General features: G+C 46.5%; 1 protein-coding gene across 1 annotated transcript in view; it reads left to right on the forward strand.

Moving 5' to 3' along the window:
* The first annotated feature begins 8,492 nt into the window (after positions 1 to 8,492).
* LOC126530456 (luciferin 4-monooxygenase-like) overlaps positions 8,493 to 21,633 on the forward strand; it is a 90,180-nt gene continuing 77,039 nt past the window's right edge. Inside the window, exon 1 of the mRNA XM_072287996.1 lies at positions 8,493 to 8,857. Within this exon, the coding sequence (XP_072144097.1) occupies positions 8,735 to 8,857 (123 nt within the window). The 5' untranslated portion in view covers positions 8,493 to 8,734. The remainder of the gene's footprint in view (positions 8,858 to 21,633) is intronic.

Genomic DNA, 21,633 nt, shown 5'->3' on the forward strand with positions numbered 1-21,633 from the left:
GCAGGCGGGAAAGCATTGGGAGGCCCCAAGAAAGGACACATCAGCATCGGAAAGACGGCGCAGAAAGCTACGAGCAAGGCTGCAAGCTGGACAGTCTGCAGCAGGCTCATTGTTGCTGAGCGGAGCTGCAGGAATCTCGAAGACGCACACCACAGGAATGCCGGAGATGCCACATGTGGAATAGCGATGCAGCGCAGCGGTGTTCGAGTCAGCAAGACTGGCGGGGTGAACCGCAGGAGCGCAGAAGACGTCAAGGGTTACACAGCGACGTAACGCCGCGGAGTTCGAGTCGGCAAAGCTGACGGGGTGAATCGCAGGAGCGCAGGTGACGTCAGAGGTGGCACAGCGCCGTAGCGCCGCGGAGTTCGAGTCGGCAAGGCTGACGGGGTGAACTGCAGGAGCGCAAGTGATGTCGAGGGCGGCATAGTGGCGGTGGCGACGTGGAGTTCGAGAGCAGTGAGCAGCCTGGAAAAAGAACTTGAAGGTTGCGGATTAGTTTCGCACCGCAAAACTATCAGCAGTTGCTGCGACAGAGAGTTGGTAGGAGCCGAGGTGGTGTCACAAGGGCCGGCGCATTGTTAACGCCAAAGGCACGTGAACTTCTGGAACGCGTGAAAAGGAAACTGGATGAAGAAGCGCAGGATAAAGCCACTCTCGCGCAAGTGTTTACCGCCACAGATATTGCGGTCGCCAACTGGCCGGCAGGGGGTCCAGAGCTCAATGAGGAGACGGAGGAAGATATCGGTGCTTCGGTGGGCCTAGCTGGAAATGAAGCTGTGGGTTCAGATGATGTCACGCCTGTGGCTAGCTTCAGGGCAGAACAGAAAGAGGATGATTCGCTGCATGAAGTTTGTACACAAGCAGTTGAAAGTACGCACGGAAGGAATGTGCAGGATAGATTGGCTTTTCATGAAAGCAAAATTAATGGCCAAATTCAGAAGCAATTGGTGTTGCCCGAATTCGAAAGGACAGGAGATTTAGAACTCGTGAATGACACACCGAGTGAGGAATCCTTGTCTGAGGAAGAAACGAAGCAAAGGCTGAGGAGCACAGTGTCCAGGTGCACAGTGCCCTGGAAACAAAGAAGGATCTGAGAACGGGACTCCGCCTTGTAACCTATTACTGCGATCATGCTCCTGAATATTCTAAATGGGTGTGCCCTCTCTCTGACTTGACCGACCGTGGGATACCCAAGGCATTCCCTCAGAATGAGGGAATACCTTGGGTCTGAGTTTGGGTTTGAGTTTCCCTCACTGACATCGGGGCGAGCATCGACTCATAGGCACATTAACTAAATTAACAAGCATGGTCTTACACGCGCTCTAGCAAACATGAACAATGTCACTCGATGACCGCGGAATATCGCTGACAAAACGCTGGAGTGAGGAAGCGCGCCAGCACCAGTGAGCTAATTGACCTTTGTACTGCTTTTGGCATCAGCGCGAACTAAGCCGCGAAAACACAGCGCACGGCGCACTCTGTCCCAGTCACAGGTGGCTTGCGATATAGCGGATCATCGGGCTGCGCCTAGTGGAATACGCCCTCCTCTCACCCCCCCCCCCCCCCTCAACATGCAAGGGTGAGCCGCGACCGCCGGCTCACCCTAGCATCCGCTCACTCGCACGTACAGCATACGGCGTGCGGTGACGATTTTATTGCCTTAGGACTTTACGGTGCTGCCCGCCGCAGAAATGCGCCTGGAGTGTCCATATAATTACTATCGCAATAAAAACTAAACTTAATAGTCTCATAAATAAATAGATCATAAATGGATTTTCAGACAAGGTAACATATACTTTATATACTTGAAAAGTAAGCGAAAGCATATAGGGATCACCCAGTTTTTTAACGCGAGATATTTGGTGCGTCCGTATGTGAAGAAATTTGCCTAAGGCGCATTTCTCATTGATTGTTATTTCGTAACACAGAAACAAAAACGCAAGCTTGCAGCCAGTTTCAAGCTAATACATTTAAGAAGCTCCTCACACTAGCTTTCGTGCCTGTTTTCCCTATTTATAGGCTTGGAAAGGGCGTGTTGTGTCTGCCACAGATGTGAGAAGGCGTCGCAGTAACTTAGCGCCAGTCAGCGATTGTATAGCATATTGCACGTGGACGCCACTTCAGAAACTTCCTGGACACACTAAATTAACAACTTTAACAACCTTGAGCGACTTATTTTTTCACCCCAAGTATTCACGACACAATGCCTCAGTAGACGCCTGAAATAAATACAAACACCAACGCTGCACATAGTTGCGTGGCACAGGTAAGATATGATTGCGACTGTTCCCGCCACTATTCGTCATTTACGGAACGCTATAATTCCTAGTAATTGCATCTCTGGCGACTGCTTCTTAATTGTTAACCAACTGCCTAACAACCTAACAATAACCAGCAACAATGAATTAACCGCTTAGCGCACAGTAGGTTCACAGAAGGTGGATAAGTGTCACGTTATTAGTGGCAAGAGCATCGAGTGACACTCTTGTTTCTTTCGCAGCACTTCCGGTTCACCTCCTGAAACGACCGAGGAGGAAATTCAAAATAAGTAAGAAGAAACAGAAAAACATGGTATGATATAACATTCACGGGTTTCATCATATATATGATATCAAAGCACAAGTTTAGTAACAAGTTGAGTAACTGATGTGTCTGAAATAATTAGAGGTGATTAGAAATCACTGAGGTGACTGTGGCCGAAATTCAAGGTAAAGAAAACATGGTACAGTACAAATTTCATGGGTTTCATTATATGTGTACCAGTGCGTAAGTTTAGTCACAAGTTGAGTTACTGAAGTATCTGGAATAATTTGAATTCATTAGAAATCACTGATTACCGCACACCAAAGCACAGAACCTCTAGTATACTTAAAGCGTGCTCTAATCGAAGCACTGTGTAGGGAGGCCTATATGGCGCCCATGAACAAAATTCATGACGAAGGCGTCGTGTTCTTGCGCGCACGATCCACGCGTCCACTACAAATTGAAAACAGCACCGCGCTCTTTTTCAGGCAAAATGCGCGATAGAAACACCGACACACACGGAACGACACGCACACGAGGCGTGTAACAGCAGATAAATGCGACTTCCAACAAATCTATGGACATCGTGTACTTTTTGTAAATAAATCCCTGATTCGATCATTAAATGTGTGCGTCAAATTTCGGTGTGTCGTCATTTTCGCGCCTTTTGTCTGAAGGTGCCAAGCCAACAAGTCCATATATTTATCTTAGCACCTTGTGGGAAGCTTATGAAGAAAAAAGAAAAAAAAAAAATTTGCTTGGGCGTTGTTGCCGATTTTCAATATAAGAAGTTCATGGATATTCTCACTAACGGTTCCACAAGCGAATCCAATGATGCTTCTATATAGTGCAGCGTATTAGCCTCATTCGGCGCTGCATGCACGACACGGCCTCGTCTCTTGTTTTTTTTCAGCAGCACAAGAGTCACTGTGGGGCGGCAGTGAAGGGTACCCTATCATAAACGCGCAATACAGTTTATCCGCTTGTTACAGCAATATAAGACGATAGCGCCATGCCTCGCATCAGCCCAAGCAAAAAAAATGGACAAGAATGAAAGCAGCAACGTGACAGGCACAAGTGAACAATGGTTATCAGTTATGATATCGTAAAACGTAGACACACACGAAGAACTTTATCTTTGAGCGATGTTTCGTTATGTCTCGTATAGTGGACGATAGAACACTGGACTTTTGTTAACGGAGGTTAACTGGGTTTATTAAGCATGGAGTACACAGGAATGGGTGTGGTTACATGGAGGTACAGAGAGTAGAGTGTCTTGAGACGGGGCGGCGGCCGACCAGCAGGAGAGGAGCGGGAGAGCCAGACGCAACCTGATATGTCGTCTGCTCAGAGTTCATAGAGGAGGAGGGCTGCCGCGACGGTGGGAGCAGAGGTTTCAGAAGGGGCGCGTGGCCAGCACGTGCGGGATGGTGGCGCCATCTCTTGAGCCTTCTTGTAACATCCTTCCTTTTTTGGTGATAACCTTTCAACCGACGACAAAATCCTCGAACCTCTTGGGAAGTCTTGTGTTTCTTTGAGGTCTCGTGGTGTTGCGGTTTGCCTGATTTGTTGCGTAGGTATCCTCTTCTGGTTGCGGCGCAGTGTCGGGCTGTTCTTGTTGGCTTTTGTCGGCAGTCGCGGAAGGTATTGGTCTGATAAATACTCGGTTCCTTCGCAGCACGCTTTCACCAACTTGAACTTCATACGACCTTTCGTCAATTCTTCTAGTTATTGTCCCTTTGACCCATGTCCTGCCTTTCAGTGGTCGAACTGTGACCCTTTGACCTTTGCTTAGGCTCGGCAAATCCTTGGCTTGTCTGTTGTAGTACAACGTTGCTTTTTGCCTTTTCGCCTTTCTTTTCTCGCTCACGTCGACTGCTTTAGGTTGCAGTAGCTCCGATGGCGTTGGCAAAGTCGTTCTTGTGCGGCGACTCATGAGTAATTGCACTGGACTAGCGTTGAGTCCTTGCAGCGGAGTGTTTCTGTAATCAAGAAACGCCATTTGTGGATCTGAGTGGCTGTCTTCTGCTTTCTTTAGCAGCATTTTTGCCGTTTTTACGGCTGATTCAGCCATTCCATTGGAACGCGGGTATCCTGGGCTTGACGTCTTATGTTCGAAGTTCCAGCTTTTCGAAAAGTTGTCGAATTCCTCGCTAGTGAATTGTGGTCCGTTGTCGCTTATCAGGATTCTTGGTATTCCGTGTCTTGCAAAGTGAGACTTTAGTTTGAGTATTACTTGAGTGGAGCTCATTGATTTCAGTTGGTCCACTTCCCAAAAGTTGCTGTAGTAATCCACTGTGATCAAGAAGTTATTTCCGTTCAATTCGACAATGTCGCATCCAACTCGCTCCCATGGATAGCTTGGTTCTGGGTGAGGAGAGAGAGTTTCTCGTTGCTGGGAGTGTGCGTGCTTTTGACACACTTCGCACCCTGCGATGAGGTCTTTTAATTCTGCATTCATCCCTGGCCAAAAGACACATTCACGAGCGCGCCTTAGACAGCTCTCGATCCCAAGATGTGATGAGTGAAGCGTTGCTTTGATCTCACCTCTCAGAGAAATTGGTACGATTAGACGTAATCCCTTGAAAATGAGGTTGTCTTCAACTGTAAGCTCATCTCTGTATGTGAAGTACATGCGCGTGTCTTGGGGTAGTTGACGCTTATCTTGTGGCCAACCTGACAAGATGATTGCTTTCAACCTTTGCAGTGATTCATCTCTCTCAGTCGCAGACCGAATCTTTTCCAGGGTTTCTTTTCTCGCAGGAAGGTAGTGCAAGACGTTGATGTTTTCAAGTTCTTGTTCATTGCTTTCGTTGGGAAGGAACGCACGTGACATCGTATCAGCCAAAAGTAATTCTTTGCCTGGTCTGTGCTCGATGACGATGTTGTATCTTTGCGCCTGAAGAATCATGCCTTGCAGTCGTCTTGGAACTTGGTCCAATCGTTTCTTCAGGATCGCTTGTAGTGGCTTGTGATCGCTGATGATTTTTGTTTCTCTTCCGAATGTGTACTGGTGGAACTTGTTTAGTGCGAAGACGATGGCCAACATTTCCTTTTCAATTTGTGCATAGCGGCTTTCTGTCGGTGTAAGTGCTCCGCTGGCGAACGAGATTGGCTTTCCGTCTTGAAGAAGAGCTGCTCCGAGTCCAAGATCGCTTGCATCACACTGAATTTCTAACTGCTTTCGTGAGTCGAAGTAGGCCAGAATTGGAGCTCTTGCCACGGCGTCTTTTGCCTTTTGAAATGCTTCTTCTTGCGGTTTTCCCCAGTGCCATGGTGTATCTTTGACAGTGAGCTTTCTCAGTGGCTCTAATACACGCGAAATTTTCGGCATGAATCTGGAGAGATAGTTGATCATTCCGCAGAAGCGTTGTATTCCCTGGACGTCGACTGGCTTTGGCATTTGTTCAATTGCCTTGACTTTATTTGGATCAACTTTTAGTCCTTCTTTTGTCAGCAGGTGTCCCAGGAAGACAGTTGATGAGGCTCTGAGCTGAGTTTTTTCTTTGTTGAGACGAATTCCGATTTGTCGGCATCTCTGGAGTAGACTCTCTCATTTCTTGTCATGATCTTTGACAGCATCTTTTTCATTTTCGCCCACTCCATAGACAAGAATGTCGTCTGCAACGCAGAGAACTCCGCTAAGTCCTTCAAGTGCCACTTGAAGTCTTTTCTGAAAAATTTCGCTGCTTATCGCAAGTCCAAACGGCAGGCGGAGCCATCGATAACGACCTTTTGGTGTTCGAAATGTGGTCATAAAACTTGACTCATTATCGAGAGAACATTGTCAGTAGCCTTCTCGCAAATCTAGTTTTGAGAAGATTTTTGCTTTGGCAAGATCGGGTAGCACATCATCGAGGATGGGCAATGTGTGACGTTCTCGTTCGAGAGCCTCGTTCAGTGCTTGTGGGTCAATGCATATTCGCATTTCACCATTTTTCTTGGTTGCCACAACCAATCTGCTCACCCACTGCGTTGGCTCTGCTACACTTTTAATGACACCTCTTTTTTTCCAGACTTGCCAATGTTTGTTCTAATTGCGGTTTAATGCTGACAGGCACTCTGCAACTTGTTATCGCTTTCGGAAGCATATCTTGTTTCGTTATGTCTCGTATAGTGGACGATAGAACACTGGACTTTTGTTAACGGAGGTTAACTGGGTTTATTAAGCATGGAGTACACAGCAATGGGTGTGGTTACATGGAGGTACAGAGAGTGGAGTCATCTTTAACCACTATGAATTCCACAGAATGTCTCTGTCCGTTTGCGGTTGTAACATTTAGTTGCGCCTTGCCTGAACAGTGAACTTTGCTGCCATTCCACGTTCGCAGTGTTGTTGTGCACGGTTGTATCTGCTGTTGCTTGACGTGTCTAGCCGGGATGACGTCAACAGCTGCACCGCTGTCCACTTGAAACTTTACTTGAGTTCCGTTCACTCTCAGAGACGTGTGAACTGAGCTTAGTTTGTGGCTTTGAACTGCCAGTATGTTTTCGTCCCCGCTATCTACTGCCAGGCCAGCAATTACCTTGCTGCTTTTACAAACTGCCGCGAAGTGATTTCGTTTTTTGCACTTGCTGCATGTTTGCTTCCAAGCTGGGCATGTTTCTCTTTTGCGCTCGTGGCTACCACCGCAATACCTGCATTTTGGTACGTTAGCTTTTTGTGGTTTTCCTTTCACGCTTTTCGAGTTGACATTGGCGCGATGGACGAATTTCTTCACTGCGTGCACTGTCTCGCTGCTTGATGGAGTACCCTCTTTATATGCCTTCATTTGAATTTTCGTGGCTTCGTGTGCTCGACACACCTTTTCAACCTTCTCTAGGGTCGGATCGTCTAACTTGAGAATGTCTGCACGGGCCTTTTCGTCATAGATACCACAGACGATCTGGTCGCGGATCATTTTTTCTCTTTCGTTTCCGAATCCACAATCGCACGCCTTGAGCTTCAAGTCTGTTACAAAGCTGTCGAACTGCTCTTCCTCCCGTTGCATGCGAGTTCGGAAGACGTATCGCGAGTACAGCTCGTTGTGCCTCGGTAAGAAATGCGCGTCGAGGAGGCTGATGACATGTGCGTAGTTAAATTCTGGGTTTGGTCTTTCCTCAGTCGATCCCCCGAAGTCCAAAGTGTTGTAGATATCAAGCAGTGAAGAACCACCGATGGTCAAAAGAAGTGCTACTTGCCGGTCAGATGGTGCTCTCGCTGTGTTAGTTGCTTTGAGGTACAGCGTGAAGCTCTGCTTGAAGGCTCGCCATTGTTCCGCAGCGTTTCCTCTGGAGTCGAATTTCGCAGGTGCAGGAATCTTCTCCATTGCTGATGCGCTGATCTTAGAACTAGTTCACTTCTGACACCATGTTTCGTTATGTCTCGTATAGTGGACGATAGAACACTGGACTTCTGTTAACGGAGGTTAACTGAGTTTATTAAGCATGGAGTACACAGGAATGGGTGTGGTTACATGGAGGTACAGAGAGTAGAGTGTCTTGAGACGGGGCGGCGGCCGACCAGCAGGAGAGGAGCGGGAGAGCCAGACGCAACCTGATATGTCGTCTGCTCAGAGTTCATAGAGGAGGAGGGCTGCCGCGACGGTGGGAGCAGAGGTTTCAGAAGGGGCGCGTGGCCAGCACGTGCGGGATGGTGGCGCCATCTCTTGAGCCTTCTTGTAACAGGCGAGGCCTCGAGAACGCCCTATGTCATGCCTCGTTTTATCAAGCGATCCTAGACTGGAAGCTCTTCTATTGTGCAGAGCTCCGCCCCTCCAGTGAACAAGAAGCTACGCTTTTAACAAATTGGGGTGGAATGTCCATAAACTGCATTGATTACTTCTGTCGAGAGGCGGATCCGATGCCAGCCGCACTGCTGACTGGAGCTGGAGTTTCGAGTGGACGGAAGCTCTAGTATTATCTGGCATGATAACGTCACGGCTCAACATTTCCCCTGTTCACGTTATCCGAGCAGGAAAGCCTGTTTTGCCAGCAGCCCCGCTTCTTTACGATCCACCCGTTCACATCGTCTGCTTCTCGCGTTGCACGCTTTGTGGCTGAGCGTGTTTTTGCGAGCATCGTGACAGTATATCGCAGTGGTGGTGGTAGAAAAACGCACACCGCTCTCAAAGCATTGTTATCGAGCACACAATTCCTGCCTGTTTCACTTATAGCAAATGTTTGGGCAGTCATCTGAACCTTTGTCCTTCAGCTGAAGATCACATTCGCAATGAAAGCTAGGATTGAGGATGGCGTTGTCTATTCCCCGTTTCCTGACGTGGAACTTCCTTACTGCTCCTTCTATGAAGCCGTCGAGAGGGCACTTCTCGTTGATTCGGACAAGCCTATTCTGGTGAGTAGGATGTACATAGCGTACTTTTTGTAGGGCAGTAGATTTCTATATTTGGTTGCCCACATTTTAGTATTCACCATTATCTCCAGGAACTAAAAAGACGCACTTTATTGTTGCGGGCAACTGCTAAAAGTAAAGCATTTAATCCAGGATGACATTGCTTACAATTTCGGTTGAAAACTTCTGGACAATTGTTTCTTACTGTTAAGATAGCTCATGCTTCAAGAATATATGTAGCAATAGCACAAAAAGCAATAAACATCATAAAGCGGTGGAATTCTCAAAAAGTATTCAGAGAGGAGACCGGCGAAAGCGTTTACCACTGAAGTTCACAACATCAATGATTTGCTAAAATCAATAAAGGGCCACTTTGGTCATCCGCTATGCATTTTTATGCGGTCTGGTTCTTCAGGTCTTAACGCCAGTTTCTATACTGATGCAAGTATTGATTTTCAAGACTTTTGTTAAACATACACAATTTCAATATAAAACGCCATCAACGTTCTGCAGGACTAGAGTACAAAAAACACACCACTCGAAGCGAAGGTGTCCAATATTACGCTATCGCCATGCGACTTGCTAACCAACTGGCTTGCTCAGATGGTAAAGCGACAGCACCGGAAAGGCGTTGTATAACGTGACAACTATAATTTTTTCTTACACTGCAAGGTTTTTATTCCGCACAAACCGCATAGCTTTCTTGGTAGCCGTATGGGGGTTTGCATATAGAACAGCAAGCTAGGAATCATAGCATGATGTGTACGTGGGAATCGCAGCATAGAATAATGTAAGTATATTTCAGAGAACAATAAAACGGCCCAGATTTATCCTCTTATCGCCTTTTCTAGCTTTCCGAAAGCATGCGCCGTGATCGTAACGCAGGCACGTCCCTGCACATATTAAAGGTTATAGAGGGGAACGAGCTGGTGTTTCTTGACCTGAGGATTCTATCCTGGGCATCATTTCTGGAGGTAGCGAATCCCCAGGGCAGCAAATCCGCTCTTGAGTTCCCTGACGGGCCACTAAATACTAACAAAACGTGGTACTATGACGTTCTGTGTGAGGTCAGCCCTCGCGGGTATAACGAAACCTTGATATACCAATAAAAATAATAAATAAATAAGTAAATAAAATATGGACCGGCTGTGAGTGTTTACTTATCCAGCCTACCAGATGACGCAGGTGTGCGAAAGGTTGACAAAGTGAGTGAAAGTGAAGTAGCAGACAGGAAAAAGCGCAAGGTTCCAGAGCGCTTTGGCGTGAACGCAGTGTTTTCGGCGTGTGGTCGGGCTCGAAGAACATACCGGTTGGCTAGGGGGCGAAAACACGAAGGCTACACCCGACAAGGATCATGTTTAACTACAAAAATCAGTTTGTTCCTTCTGTTCTGGGTGCTTTGTACAGAATGCCTTTGTCGAGTGGCGATACAAATGCAGGAAAGACAAACCTGTGAATGCGCGTCTTAACGAATGCAAAAGCGCGGTAAGATATATCTGTATATGCCACGAGCTGTGCGAATCAGTACAAGCGAAGCGTTAATTTGCCTTTGTCAAGAACACTATTCTTGTTCAGTGAACATTTGGAAAAATAGATCACACGACCAAGGAAAAACGCCTAGCTCAACAAGAATTTGTGGCGCACGAACATGCGCAACTGATGCATGAAACCGAAGAATGACAATGATGATATCACGGCGGTGGCGCGGCGATGATGGCATGACGACAGCGCGATACCAAAAGTAGAACATGAGGGACAGAATGACGGCAACGGAACGAAGACGATGCTATGACGACTTCTGTGAGAATACAACGCAGCGACTACGTTGGCTTGCTCGGGTTGGAACTCACACTCGTGTTTACGTGCATCATCTTCCTTCCCAGGCCACCTCGGTTAGAAATATACCGGAGGATTGCTTTTATCATATCCGCTGTTAACCACTCGTGCAAGACAACAGCCTGCAGGTATGATTGAAAACAGATTGTTGGACTAGCCTTCTCATAGCCGAGAAGATGTCTGCTTTTTTTTTTCTGTGATAATGCCGTAACATTATGCAGATATCCCGATAAAGACACGAGGGAAATCATAGGGGCGTATGGTAGTCAGTGAAGTCGAGTTCTCTATGAGCTAGCGATGTAGCTCCCATTGAAAGACAAAAAAAGGTTTCTAGACGTATTAGAGACTTGAAGCTAGGGTCACTTTTCTGTTTCTGCGGAGGCTTTGCGCGTTAGTTCAGAACGTACAGAACGTACAGAATGTACAGAACGTCTCAGCTAATGCTAGTCAAGCTCTAAAAAAATATGGTGCATGATTTCATTATAAGATCAACGATGTTCAAACATCAGTCTTCTCCCTACACAAGGATAATTTTTATTCGATAGAAATAATATATATTGAACTTGTGGTTTTTTTAAATAAGGTAGCATGCGAAAGCGGCCATTGCAATCTCAAATACCTGATGCAATCGGTTGTAGTGTGCCGTGTGCGAGATAATTATTTTTCAATGCTTTACTCGTAGCATGCGACATACGATAACTGCAGCGTAATTACGCACCCTCGTGCCTGAACACCATCAGCCTCAAAATTGAGGCGAAGGAAGTAACTCCGCTGTTTGCCTGACTCGGCAGCGGCCTAATCAATGCGTAGGCTAGATCTTAATGCTGTACACGTACCTTCCTATCAGCAAAGATTAGAAGGGACAAACACCGAGTGTTTGTCCAGTCGAGGTGGTTGCCTAGTCGGGCTGAAAGAGGAAGCATTTCCTTGGAATCATGTTGAGCTGAGTGGAGGGACGGAACGCGAGTGCGTAATCAGGTGGTACTTTTGTATTTTGCTTGCAACAATTAAGCACCGAAAAAATAACTACGCAGGACATTGCGCGCTGGCAACGACGGAACGAGGTCCTTTAGGGCACAATGGCAACTTTCCCATTAGAATTCACGCCCTTCGATAAGTACACTGCATTTTTATCAATAGTTAGTCAAGTAAATATTGCATAAAAATAATTCAGGTGGTCTAAGACGGCTAGGACAGAGCATCGTATATTGGATCGTAGCATGCACCCATTCTCTTTAAAGCTTTTTTTAACATTAGCCGAGGCAGATTGTATAGCCTGCTTTCTCCAATGAAAAAATCAATCGGTAGCTAGCGCTCTCTTTTCCTTTCTTTCGTCACGTCCCGTCTTTTTGCGCTGTTGCGAGAATGAACCAAGGCCAAGTCGCCCAGCTTTCAATGACACTGCACGTTAATTTGCTTCGTGAACTGCCTTCCAGAACTAGCTATGAACGTTGTCGGCTCTATGCGCTATCTCATGACAGAATCTGAAAAATTTCATGATAAACATGACAGAATCTCATCAGAAGAAGGAAATGTCAACGTCTTCTGTTACACAAGGCATCTTCAACAGAACAAATGGTGTGCTGTGTATTTGTAACTGCTTTTTGTCGGTCGTTGCTGGCCATGTTGTGACATATAGGATCATGGAGCAAAGTAACCTTAGAAATTATACCAACGTGACATGTGTTTCTCACGCATGAGTTTCTTGTTAAAAACGCAGCGCGTACAGCTATGCACTCATGAATGTGGACCAATTAGTTGCCTCAGAGTCTGTTGACATTGCAATATAAGCAGCTGCTTCATACCATGCAAAACACTGTAAGAAAATTAATAAAGAGCTCATGCACAAGTTCTTCTTCCAGAAATGAATGCCAGATAAACGCATCTCCTGTTACTTAAGCCTAAGAAGTTGCAGAACTAAACTGACTAATCGCACTTCAATACTTTTGAGAACTACGTTGGCATTGTAATCAATAAAGTGAAAAATTAGAGCGGAGTGAAATAAATACTACATAAATTTTTTTAAAGAAATATTTTCGGTAGCTTGTAAACCCCATAGAATTGACATAATTGAGAACTCAGGAAAGCGCATGAACGTAGGCTAACGCAAAAACTAAGTCGCGATGCACAGCAAAGCTATCGTTTTTCGCCAACCCGCTATGTCTGCGACGGCTACGTGTAAAAAATCATATTAGGACCGAAGCAGAGTGGAACAGGAAACTGACCCTGCACGCCTACGTGAGAATTACGACATCCCTCGTGCACTGGCTCTTCGCAGCAAACGTGCAGAGCAGATGAACGTAACAGAAGAAAAATAATCACTACGGAATTACTTGTGAGCGAGTCGGTAATAGCTAGGTAATAGGGAAGCTTCAGCCCTTGACGAGAATAGATGCTTAGGTGAGTTGGTAATTCATGGCAAAGCATAGCACAGCGCGGAAGACGAGGTTGGCTGGAAGTGACGGACCGCGCCGTGCGGGTCGTGCATTCTGCGTGCTCAGATTTTCTGAAGCTTGATAGCTTCAGAAACACTTCTAACACGTGGACAGCCACAACACATGCCATAACTTCGCGACACCAAACAGCAAAGATCACACCAATATCCGCTCTACGTGCACTCAGTCGTCTTTGTGGCACAGCTTTCGGCAGCAATACGATTTTACACTACTTTACAGCCTTGGTGCGAACCAATAATGCTATGCGGTTCGGTAATCACAAAAGATCATAAGCGCCTCGCCAGAAACTAAGAAGTACTTATGAAGACACTGCACAATGTGCACTTACCCACTAAGAACTTGACAACGAAGTTGGGTCTTCGGTACGTGATGTTTTACGTTCATAAAACATTAAATTCGCTTGTTTTACGTCACAAAACCTTGATTTGATTAAGAGCCACGCCGTAGTCAGTGACTGCAAAGAAATTTTCACCACCTAGATTTCTTTAACATGCACCCAATGCAGCGTACACGGGCATTTCATTTCACCCTTATCGAAACGCGGCCACAGCGGCTGGGGTTCGATCCCGCGACATCGGGCTCAGTAGCGCTACCCCATAGCCATCACGCTACCAAGGCGCCTTTTGCGTTCTTAATTTCTTAGCAGTCTCGAAATTTCACCAAATATGGTTGATCTCGAAAACACAGCCAAACATATTCTGCATATCCAACGGACATGTTTGAATGTAGCGGAGCTTTCGTACAGCAAGCATATAAATACGACAACTTTGCTGACTGGATTTCTGCGTCTCTGGGTTAAATGAAACTCGCGAGCACATATGCTCCGGCGCGCCCGTGCTACGCAAAAGTGACAAATCTTATCTTGACCTGCGTTTCTTAATTTAAAGGTGGCAGCGATTTTTTGGCCGAGCCTTGTTATGGGTGGTGTGCACCGTACTCGGAAATCACCACTGAAGTGAACACGTACCCGCGATTGGCGGATTCCCCGTTGTAGGTATGTCCTAGCATGTAAATCATATATCATCATCATCATCACGTTCCCATCAACTCCAACAGTCCTGTTTTTCTATTCGCTTGCCTTACCAAGCGACATAACTTCTGTTTGAAATAATATACAAACTTGCAGGCCTATTGGTGCTGGCGCCCTATAACGTAAAACTATTCCAATATGTCTATATTCCAATCTTCTGATGTTAAGTTTGCGTAAACGCCAACGCAAGCATCGGGCGGTGACCCGCAGCGTTGCCTGAACAGCCCAATCAAATGCTCTCTTCGTTTATAGGAAGTCACTGTTGTTTGCTTTCAAAACGATTCGCACTGCCTACATTGAGCGGCATTTCTTATCTAATTTGCTGACAAGAGGCGGGAAACACGCTCAAATGGAGAGGGTTTCGAAGGGGCCGAGCCAGCGCACAGAAAATAGGTAACCAGATGAAGAGAGCGGTGCCGTTTTCTGCGATTGATCCCCTTTCCCCTACTTAGCTTGCGGTGGCTTGTCTAAAATCGCGGCGCCCTGCAACGGAATGTTAAAAATGCCACTAAAACGGAGGAGGAGGAGGAGGAACTTTATTATTGCAGAAGCCGTTGCGCGGTTTATTCCTGGGTGGTTCCCTCTGACAGGGCTCCACTGGTGATCGCGGCTCGCCGGGCCTGGTCGAGGGTCGCCAGTTGGCTTCCCAGGTCCAGTTCGGAGAGTCTCGCCTCCCAAGACCACGTAGTGCGTGTGTGTGTTGTGACTCGTGGCGAAATTGCGTCGCCCGGACGGTCGGTGCATTCGTGTGTTATGTGCGCGAGTGTCGCTATGTGGTTGGTACACCAGGGACATGTTCGGGACGTATAACTGTCTGGGGAGATTGCGTGTAGACGAGACAAGTGTGGCTATGTGTTAGTTTCGCTCCCCCACACAAAGCTCTCAATAAACTCCAGGCAAGGGACTGGCGCCGCTAAAACGGATACTAATCAAAGACGAGTTCGCAGAGTGGTGTCGTACACTTGCTGAAAGTGGTCGATAACCTATCCGGCCACGCAAGAAGTTTTGTTGCACGCAGATAATCCCATGCTCTCCGGCTCGTGCCAGTAGCCAGTGACTGAGCGATTGGTGGCAGCCATCTTCTATTCCTTTCGGAACGGGGCAGTCCCCGGCTATTCAGAAAGAAAGTGCAGTTTTGTTAGTCGTATTAATGCATCTTTAACGCGTACACGTCACTTTCACGCAATGATTTTTGGCGGTTTTGTGACGTCAACTGACAGGCAGGTGATGTGGGTGCAGCTGAAACCTTTTGACCAATAGCAGAGAGTTATTGTCGAAGAGCGTCAAATCAGAAATAATTAATTTTTTTATTCGGTTGAATCACACATAATCAGTGTGCACAGGTCATATGAGATTGGGAGCTGTCACGGTTTTCGCGACGTCACGGTGCAGAGAGGCGATGTGGGAGTGGTCCAAAATGGTTTTTGACGAATCGTGGAGCGCTGATTGCAGAATTGGAATCGAAAAGTTTGGAATAGCTTTAGGTTATAGCGTCCCAGCGATCAAACAGCGAGTTGGCGTTGGCACATGTACCGCCCACTTCTTCTCCAATCCCTTGCAGAGGGCATGTGCCATGTTATGGAAATCATAATCATAATCAACACATGAACAGACTTCTTGGCAGATTCCTCGGTGTGAACATGTGACAAACGTTGAAAATCAACATGGTAATCCACACGGGGACGCGCCTCTTGGCCGATAGCCCTGTGGGTATGTGTCATACGGTGGACATAATTATTAAAATCAACACGTGGACATGCTGCTTACCCGGTTCTCTGTTGTATGTACCAGACTATAGCAATCATCGTCAGAATCAACAAGTCGACACGCTCTTTGGACGTTATGATGTGCAATACCCTGGAAATATGATTATCATAATCAAGACGTCGACAGGCTTGTTGGCCCACCCACCGTTGTCCGTATGGGCTGTACACAAAGATGTGTCACAACCCATATCACACGACTATCGACAGTAATGCGTTGGCATTGAATCTTTAAAGCGACACTACGTATTGCTACCGTCGAAACGAGGTATGTATTAGGCATGTACTGCAGTGGGACTCCGTTTTCACCCCTTCCCTGGAACAGTCGGCGCCATCTAGCGACGCCACCGCGAATCGTGCGCGTGGCCTCCGAAATGCATGGCGTCTGAGAAACGCGTCAAGTAGCAACCGCGCTCATCTCGCGCCTCTTTTTGGACACGCTGCACCATCACAGCCGCGAAGTCCACGCATGGCCTCCGTGATGAGAAACGTGGTGCGCCGCTGCCTACGAGCGCTCAGAACTGTTCCCTCGCTTGCCTCCCACCCAGCGACACAATCATCAGTGACCCGAGTTTGCGAAATGTTCATTGAAGAGCAGCAGATACCCAGTGCATTCAAGGGACAACTCGCTAAAACATTAGCGTGAAAGTCGTTCATTGGAAAGCGGCACATATATAGTGACCTTGTGCGGCAGCCTGCTAATGCGTCGCGTTCCTGTCCTTGAGGAACGCCTGTGACATTATTTCGATTCCGCTAGCATCGGAGAAATTGAAGGAATCCTATTCGCCATTCTAGAGCGGCACATGTTTATTTGCATATACCTAGTTACACAAGTTGGCACCAAAGGCGGTCATTGAAGAGCGCCGCACACTTGTTGACACTGAACCCGTAACCGAAGCTGGCATCAAAGAGGTTTATTGGAGACTAGCACACACCTAGTGGCACATTCCCAGTATTCAAAGTCGACGTCAAAGAGCTTTTGGGGTAGCGGTGCTAACCAGGCCTGCGCCAACAGTGTGACATGTTGACGTGAAACAGGTTCGTTGAATGGCGGCACGTATGCATACATTTCAACATTCCAAGTGATCGAAGTTGGACCGACGGTTGCTTTCGAACCATCTTCAGTATAGCTGCCCGATCTGTTACCCATTCCCCCACTGATTACATGTTGACTCAAGCAGGCGGGAAAACGCTAAGATACAAACATGCATAGACAGCCCCTGGAAAGTGCGAGAATTATCCTAAGAATGCTAAAGCGTTAACAGAGATAATCAGCATTACCAACACGCTCCTTGGCTGATTCCCACTTGTAGGTATGTGCCAAACTATGGAAGTCTTCATTGCTATCAATACGTGTTCATACTCCTTGAGCGATCCCCCACTGTAGGTGTATACCATAGTACGGAAACCGTCATCATTATCAACATGTCATCAAATATAACGCTTACGCAGAAGTTGTGAAAGGCTCAAAATTCAGAGCGACATTTATTAGAGGCCGCCTGTGTTTAGAAAGCAAAGGTAGATACACCCGCCGTGGTTGCTTTGTGGCTATGGTGTTAGGCTGCTGAGCGCGAGGTCGCGGTATTGAATCTCGGCATCGGCGGCCGCATTTAGATGGGGGGCGACATGGAAAAACACCCGTGTACTCACATTTAGGTGCACGTGAAAGAACCCCAGGTGGTCGAAATTTCTGGATTCCTCCACTACGGCTTGCCTCACAATCAGAAAGTGGTTTCGGCCCGTAAGACCCCATAACTTCATTTGAAGCAAAGATAGCTTCTAAATCCAGCCAAACGTGCGCACACGCTCCGCGGCACGAATTTAGCCGTATCCATTTCTTAAAGAACAACGTGGGAAATTGAGCTTATTCTCAGCCGCGAAATTAAGTCAGCTTGTAGTTTGAATGTGAAAAGAATTTGAATGAGCTTTGTTGAGACAAGGCCGCCTTTGTGCCTTAGCTTACAAGAGCGAACGTTCTCAAGATGGAACCGATTCTCAGGATGACACTAGTTTTGAGATATTAATTCCCGGACTTTGCGGAGAAATTCATTGGCGTTCTAGTTACTTTTGTGCTTTAATGCAGAAAACGATATTTTCTTAGGAAAGTAACTGGAGTGCCAATGCATTTGTCCGCACCATTCGGGAATTATCTCGTAACTCGTGCGGTGAATTTGTTCCAAGTGGATCCGCCTTGTGAACTCGATGGCTAGAATTTGTAAATTGCAATATGGGTCATAAGTTAATTAGTTAAAAACTGAAATAGAGAATTTTTTTATAGTGGACAATGCGTTTCAATTTTTGTGTGCGAGTAATGTACGCCTCTTCGAGCAGACTACCTCATAAACTAGAATTGTGTTCTTTGCCTCAGGAACATTTAAAAATTTTCAAAAGGGTTCTCTGGATTACCCTGTTTATTATGGGCATTTAATGGGCAAACCTTGCTCATCTTTATACTATCACCATCGTACGTTTGTCTTTCTTCATCGGCTGGGCGTCAACATGACCATCGTTTGCTGCGCTGACTCTCCGCCGCGTTTTTGGGCTGATTAAGTGTCGTTCTGGTTGCTAGGTCATAAGTAGTGGTGGTGCTTCTCGGCCTTCCGCAGTCTGGCTGCTACGTGCATTTCGTGGAGCTTTGTTCGAGCCGCCGCTAGTGCCCAACATGCCCAGCATGTCACGGCCGGACATTGAGCATAGAATGCATTTACATGCAGAAATGACATACAAGATATTTACCTTTCAAGACATCGTCAGTGATCTTTTGCAAACTATCATTACCAGGCGGTGGTAAGCATTCCTCGAACTTGTGATGTGTTTTCGATATGCGCTCTTGTGGAATGGTTGTTTTGCTAACTCATTGCCTTACGATTCTTAGGGTCGTTCACGCACTTTCCGGTGGCTATGTAACTGCCTTTCCATGTTTGCAACTGTATTTGTATGTGTGTGTCTAACTGCTTTCCGCCAACCTGGGTCGCTGACTAGTCCGTGGTCGAGTGGTTAGAACATCGGGTAGCTCTGCTGAGAGAACAGAGTTGTAAACCAACCGTCGGGCCAGCTTGATTCACTGAGTGGGTGGCAATGTGTACATACAGGCCTCTCTTCAACGAAGCTCTGTCACGCCAGCATGGGTGGCAATAGAAGCTGGACTGGGTAGGTAGCGAAGAAACGCTTTGACGCCGAATTGAAGCACTGGGTATGTTCCACTCGGTCTGCGCTGGTCTTTAACGAACCTTCTTTTTGCTAATTTCCGTAACTGGGCAGGTGCCAGTAGCTTTGTGCCGCTCTATACTGAATGTCTTCTACGCCATCTTGGATAAATATGTATCATCATCATCATCATCATCATCATCATCATCATCAGCCTGGTTACGCCCACTGCAGGGCAAAGGCCTCTCCCATACTTCTCCAACTGCCCCGGTCATGTACTAATTGTGGCCATGTTGACCCTCCAAACTTCCCAATCTCATCTGCCCACCTAACTTTCTGTCGCCCCCTGCTACGCTTCCCTTCCCTCGGAATCCAGTCCGTAACCCTTAATGACCATCGGTTATCTTCCCTCCTCATTACATGTCCTGCCCATGCCCATTTCTTTTTCTTGATTTCAACTAAGATGTCATTAACCCGCGTTTGTTCCCTCACCCAATCTGCTCTTTTCTTATCCCTTAATGTTACACCTATCATTCTTCTTTCCATAGCTCGTTGCGTCGTCCTCAATTTAAGTAGAACCCTTTTCGTAAGCCTCCAGGTTTCTGTCCCGTACGTGAGTACTGGTAAGACACAACTGTTATAAACTTTTCTCTTGACGGATAATGGCAACCTGCTGTTCATGATCTCAGAATGCCTGCCAAACGCACCCCAGCCCATTCTTATTCTTCTGATTATTTCACTCTCATGATCCGGATCAGCAGTCACTACCTGTCCTAAGTAGATGTATTCCCTTACCACTTCCAGTGCCTCGCTACCTATCGTAAACTGCTGTTCCCTTCCGAGACTGTTAAACATTACTTTAGTTTTCTGCAGATTAATTTTTAGACCCACCCTTCGGCTTTGCCTCTCCAGGTCAGTGAGCATGCATTGCAGTTGGTCCCCTGAGTTACTAAGCAAGGCAATATCATCAGCGAAGCGCAAGTTACTAAGGTATTCTCCATTTACTCTTATCCCCAATTCTTCCCAATCCAGGTCTCTGAATACCTCCTGTAAACATGCTGTGAATAGCATTGGAGAGATCGTATCTCCCTGCCTGACGCCTTTCTTTATAGGGATTTTGTTGCTTTCTTTATGGAGGACTACAGTGGCTGTGGAGCCGCTATATATATCTCTCAGTATTTTTACGTACGGCTCGTCTACACCCTGATTCCGCAATGCCTCCATGACTGCTGAGGTTTCGACTGAATCAAACGCTTTCTCATAATCAATGAAAGCTATATATAATGGTTGGTTATATTCCGAACATTTCTCTATCACCTGATTGATAGTGTGAATATGATCTATTGTTGAGTAGCCTTTACGGAATCCTGCCTGGTCCTTTGGTTGACGGAAGTCTAAGGTGTTCCTGATTCTATTTGCAATTACCTTAGTAAATACTTTGTAGGCAACGGACAGTAAGCTGATCGGTCTATAATTTTTCAAGTCTTTGGCGTCCCCTTTCTTATGGATTAGGATTATGTTAGCGTTCTTCCAAGATTCCGGTACGCTCGAGGTCATGAGGCATTGTGTATACAGGGTGGCCAGTTTTTCTAGAACAATCTGCCCACCGTCCTTCAACAAATCTGCTGTTACCTGATCCTCCCCAGCTGCCTTCCCCCTTTGCATAGCTCCCAAGGCTTTCCTTACTTCTTCCGGCGTTACTTGTGGGATTTCGAATTCCTCTAGACTATTCTCTCTTCCATTATCATCGTGGGTTCCACTCGTACTGTATAAATCTCTATAGAACTCCTCAGCCACTTGAACTATCTCACCCATATTAGTAATGATATTGCCGGCTTTGTCTCTTAACGCGTACATCTGATTCTTGCCAATTCCTAGTTTCTTCTTCTCTGCTTTTAGGCTTCCGCCGTTCCTGAGAGCTTGTTCAATTCTATCCATATTATACTTCATTATGTCAGCTGTCTTACGCTTGTTGATTAACTTCGAAAGTTCTGCCAGTTCTATTCTAGCCGTAGGGTTAGAGGCTTCCATACATTGGCGTTTCTTGATCAGATCTTTTGTCTCCTGCGATAGCTTACTGGTATCCTGTCTAACAGAGTTACCACCGACTTCTATTGCACACTCCTTAATGATGCCCACAAGATTGTCGTTCATTGCTTCAACACTAAGGTCCTCTTCCTGAGTTAAAGCCGAATACCTGTTCTGTAGCTTGATCTGGAATTCCTCTATTTTCCCTCTTACCGCTAACTTATTGATCGGCTTCTTATGTACCAGTTTCTTCCGTTCCCTCCTCAAGTCTAGGCTAATTCGAGTTCTTACCATCCTGTGGTCACTGCAGCGCACCTTACCGAGCACGTCCACATCTTGTATGATGCCTGGGTTAGCGCAGAGTATGAAGCCTATTTCATTACTAGTCTCGCCGTTCGGGCTCCTCCACGTCCACTTTCGGCTATCCCGCTTGCGGAAGAAGGTATTCATTATCCGCATATTATTCTGTTCCGCGAACTCTACTAATAACTCTCCCCTGCTATTCCTAGTGCCTATGCC

Source organism: Dermacentor andersoni, chromosome 4, assembly GCF_023375885.2.
Source record: "Dermacentor andersoni chromosome 4, qqDerAnde1_hic_scaffold, whole genome shotgun sequence".
Taxonomy (NCBI): Eukaryota; Metazoa; Arthropoda; class Arachnida; order Ixodida; family Ixodidae; genus Dermacentor; species Dermacentor andersoni.